General features: G+C 40.7%; 1 protein-coding gene across 1 annotated transcript; it reads right to left on the bottom strand.

Annotated features, from left to right (window-relative positions):
* Positions 1 to 960: 960 nt before the first annotated feature.
* Positions 961 to 1,896, bottom strand: LOC112551684 (olfactory receptor 2D3-like). The gene has a single exon (XM_025213965.1). It carries the CDS (start codon positions 1,894 to 1,896, stop codon positions 961 to 963), a length of 936 nt encoding a protein of 311 aa, XP_025069750.1.
* Positions 1,897 to 2,432: the final 536 nt, after the last annotated feature.

The following is a 2,432-nucleotide window of genomic DNA, read 5'->3' on the forward strand; positions in this document are numbered from 1 at the left end:
GCTGGGTCTTGAGCTGGGGTGCAGTGGTGGGGCTGGGGCTCTGCTCTGCACCCCTTCGAGCCTGAACAAAATCCTCTTATTCCAATGGGAAGAGAGGTACACCAATGTTAGTGTTTTTCTGGAAGTAAAAAAAAAAAAATCAGCACCATCCACCTCACACGGAAAGATATGTCTGAGCTGCAGTAAAGTGTGTCAATCCTGGATAGGCATCATCAGCCATCTTTGGACACACAGATAAGACAATCTTGGAAGACAATCATCCTTGACTATGATGGATTGTAGAAGAAGGAGAAACCTTATAGATTGAATCAGAGATGTTATTTGAAGTAACGGGAACACACATAAAACAATACAGCCTCTAAAGGATTTCTATTTAGATAACTTTTGTGTTTGGGTTTATTTAAAAAATCTATTGTTTAACAAAAAAACATTGAGTGGTACTTTCTGTGATATGTTATTCTCAGCTGTCAAACCCTCCTAGAGTTAGGTAAATCATGTTTTGTGGAAATTCAAAGAGGAAGTGATGGTGATGCCAGTTTCATATGAGTAGTTCTGGAGCTAGAGCGCTCACCTAAGGAGGGGCTGATTCCTCAGGCAGAAGCCCTTCATGTCAAATTTGGAGCTGGGATCGAAACCCATATTTATTTCTCAAATCAGTGCTCTAGCCACAAGACTCTAGACTCATTCTCACTCCCCAGAACAAAAATTGGGAAACAAAAAGTGAACTATTTCATGCGCTTGTCACTACAGATTGCTTCAGCAACATTCGGGCCTTTCATGCATCTCTACTCCTATGGTACCTTGCCTTTACAACAGATTGGATTGATATTGGCTATGACAATACAAATATTCTTATGGTTTAATAGTCTAAAAGCCCATGACAGTTGATTACATGGTATAACAGTATTTTAACACTCAGTTCTTATTATCTTATTAGTACTCCCAAATGTTGAAATGCATTTACTTACTTTGAAATTTCCCCAGTATATTCCCCAGAGCTGCCTTTACCTCCTTGTTTCTCAAGCTATAGATGATCGGATTTAACATGGGAGTTAAGATACTGTACTGGATGGAGAAGAGTCTGTCAGTAACCACTGAAGAGGCAGAACTGGGTCTCAGATATCGAAATAAACCAGCCCCATAATACAGAACAACCACAGTGAGGTGGGAGCTGCAGGTAGAGAAGGCTCTACCTCTGCCTTCAGCAGACTGTATCCTTAGAATTGTGGAGATGATGCAGATGTACGAGACAAGAGTGATGCAGAATGCAGTCAGACTTAAAAGCATAACTGAAGTGAGAAATGTCATTTTACTGATGAAGGTCTCAGTGCAGGACACTTCTAGTAGAGATGGGAGTTCACAACTGAAATTGTTCACGTCCTTGGGCCCACAGAAATTTAAATGTAACACAGGATCTGTGTTTGTCAGTGCATGAAATATACTGATCAACCATGCACCACCCACAAATCTTATGCAGACTTGTTTATTCATGGTCCTCACATAATGCAGTGGGTCACAGATAGCAGCATATCTATCATAGGCCATTGCTGATAAAATGAAAATTTCTGTACAGGACACCAGAAGAATTAAGCTCATCTGGGTAATGCAACCAGGGAAAGAAATGGTTTTCTCATCTGCCATGAAATTCTGCAGCATCTTTGGGACAGTGACTGAAGAAGAACAGATGTCCAGGAACGATAAATGGAATAAGAAAAAATACATAGGGGTGTGAAGGTGAGGATCAGCTCTTATCACCACCATGATCACCCCATTCCCTAGCACAGTTAGTAGGTATATAAGTAGAAACACCCAAAAAAGGAAAGGCTGGAGCTGTGGGTTATTGGAAACACCTGACAGAACAAAATAGCTTACAGTTGTTTGGTTCTCCATGGTCATTTGTTCACCAAAACTTGGATCTAGAAGAAGGAATGAATGAAAGATTAAACAAATATGTAAATAGATGAATAAACACCAACATGAAGGAAGTTTACTTCTCCTTTTGTGAGTAAGCAGATATCTATGTAGAGAACTTTGTTGTTCTATCTAGACCTCATGGCTGAGAGGTGATTTTGTGGCTTTCTACAAACTCATCATAGGGGGGTCAGTAGGGAATAGGGGATACTATGTTTACCAGGGCACCCCTTGGAGTTACTAGAAAGAACAGCCATAAACTGAAGGAGAGTAGATTTAGATTGGACATCAGGAAGAAATTATTTATAGTGAGGGTTGCCAAAATATGGAATGGGCTTCCAGCAGTGGTGGTGCTTTCCCCTACCTTGGAGGTGTTCAAAAGAAGATTAGACAAGCACCTGACAGGGGTTACTTGATCCCAGTGCTCTTTCCTGCCCAGAGCAGGGGGTCATACTCAATGATCTAATAGGTCCCTTCTGACCCTAGAAATCTATTAAATCTATGAAAAGCTTCAATCCAAC

This window comes from Alligator sinensis, unplaced genomic scaffold, assembly GCF_000455745.1.
Source record: "Alligator sinensis unplaced genomic scaffold, ASM45574v1 scaffold634_1, whole genome shotgun sequence".
NCBI lineage: Eukaryota > Metazoa > Chordata > Crocodylia > Alligatoridae > Alligator > Alligator sinensis.

What these genes read in the sequence shown, in the direction of transcription:
- LOC112551684 (XM_025213965.1), bottom strand. Translation starts at nt 1,896, where the DNA reads ATGACCATGGAGAACCAAACAACTGTAAGCTATTTTGTTCTGTCAGGT.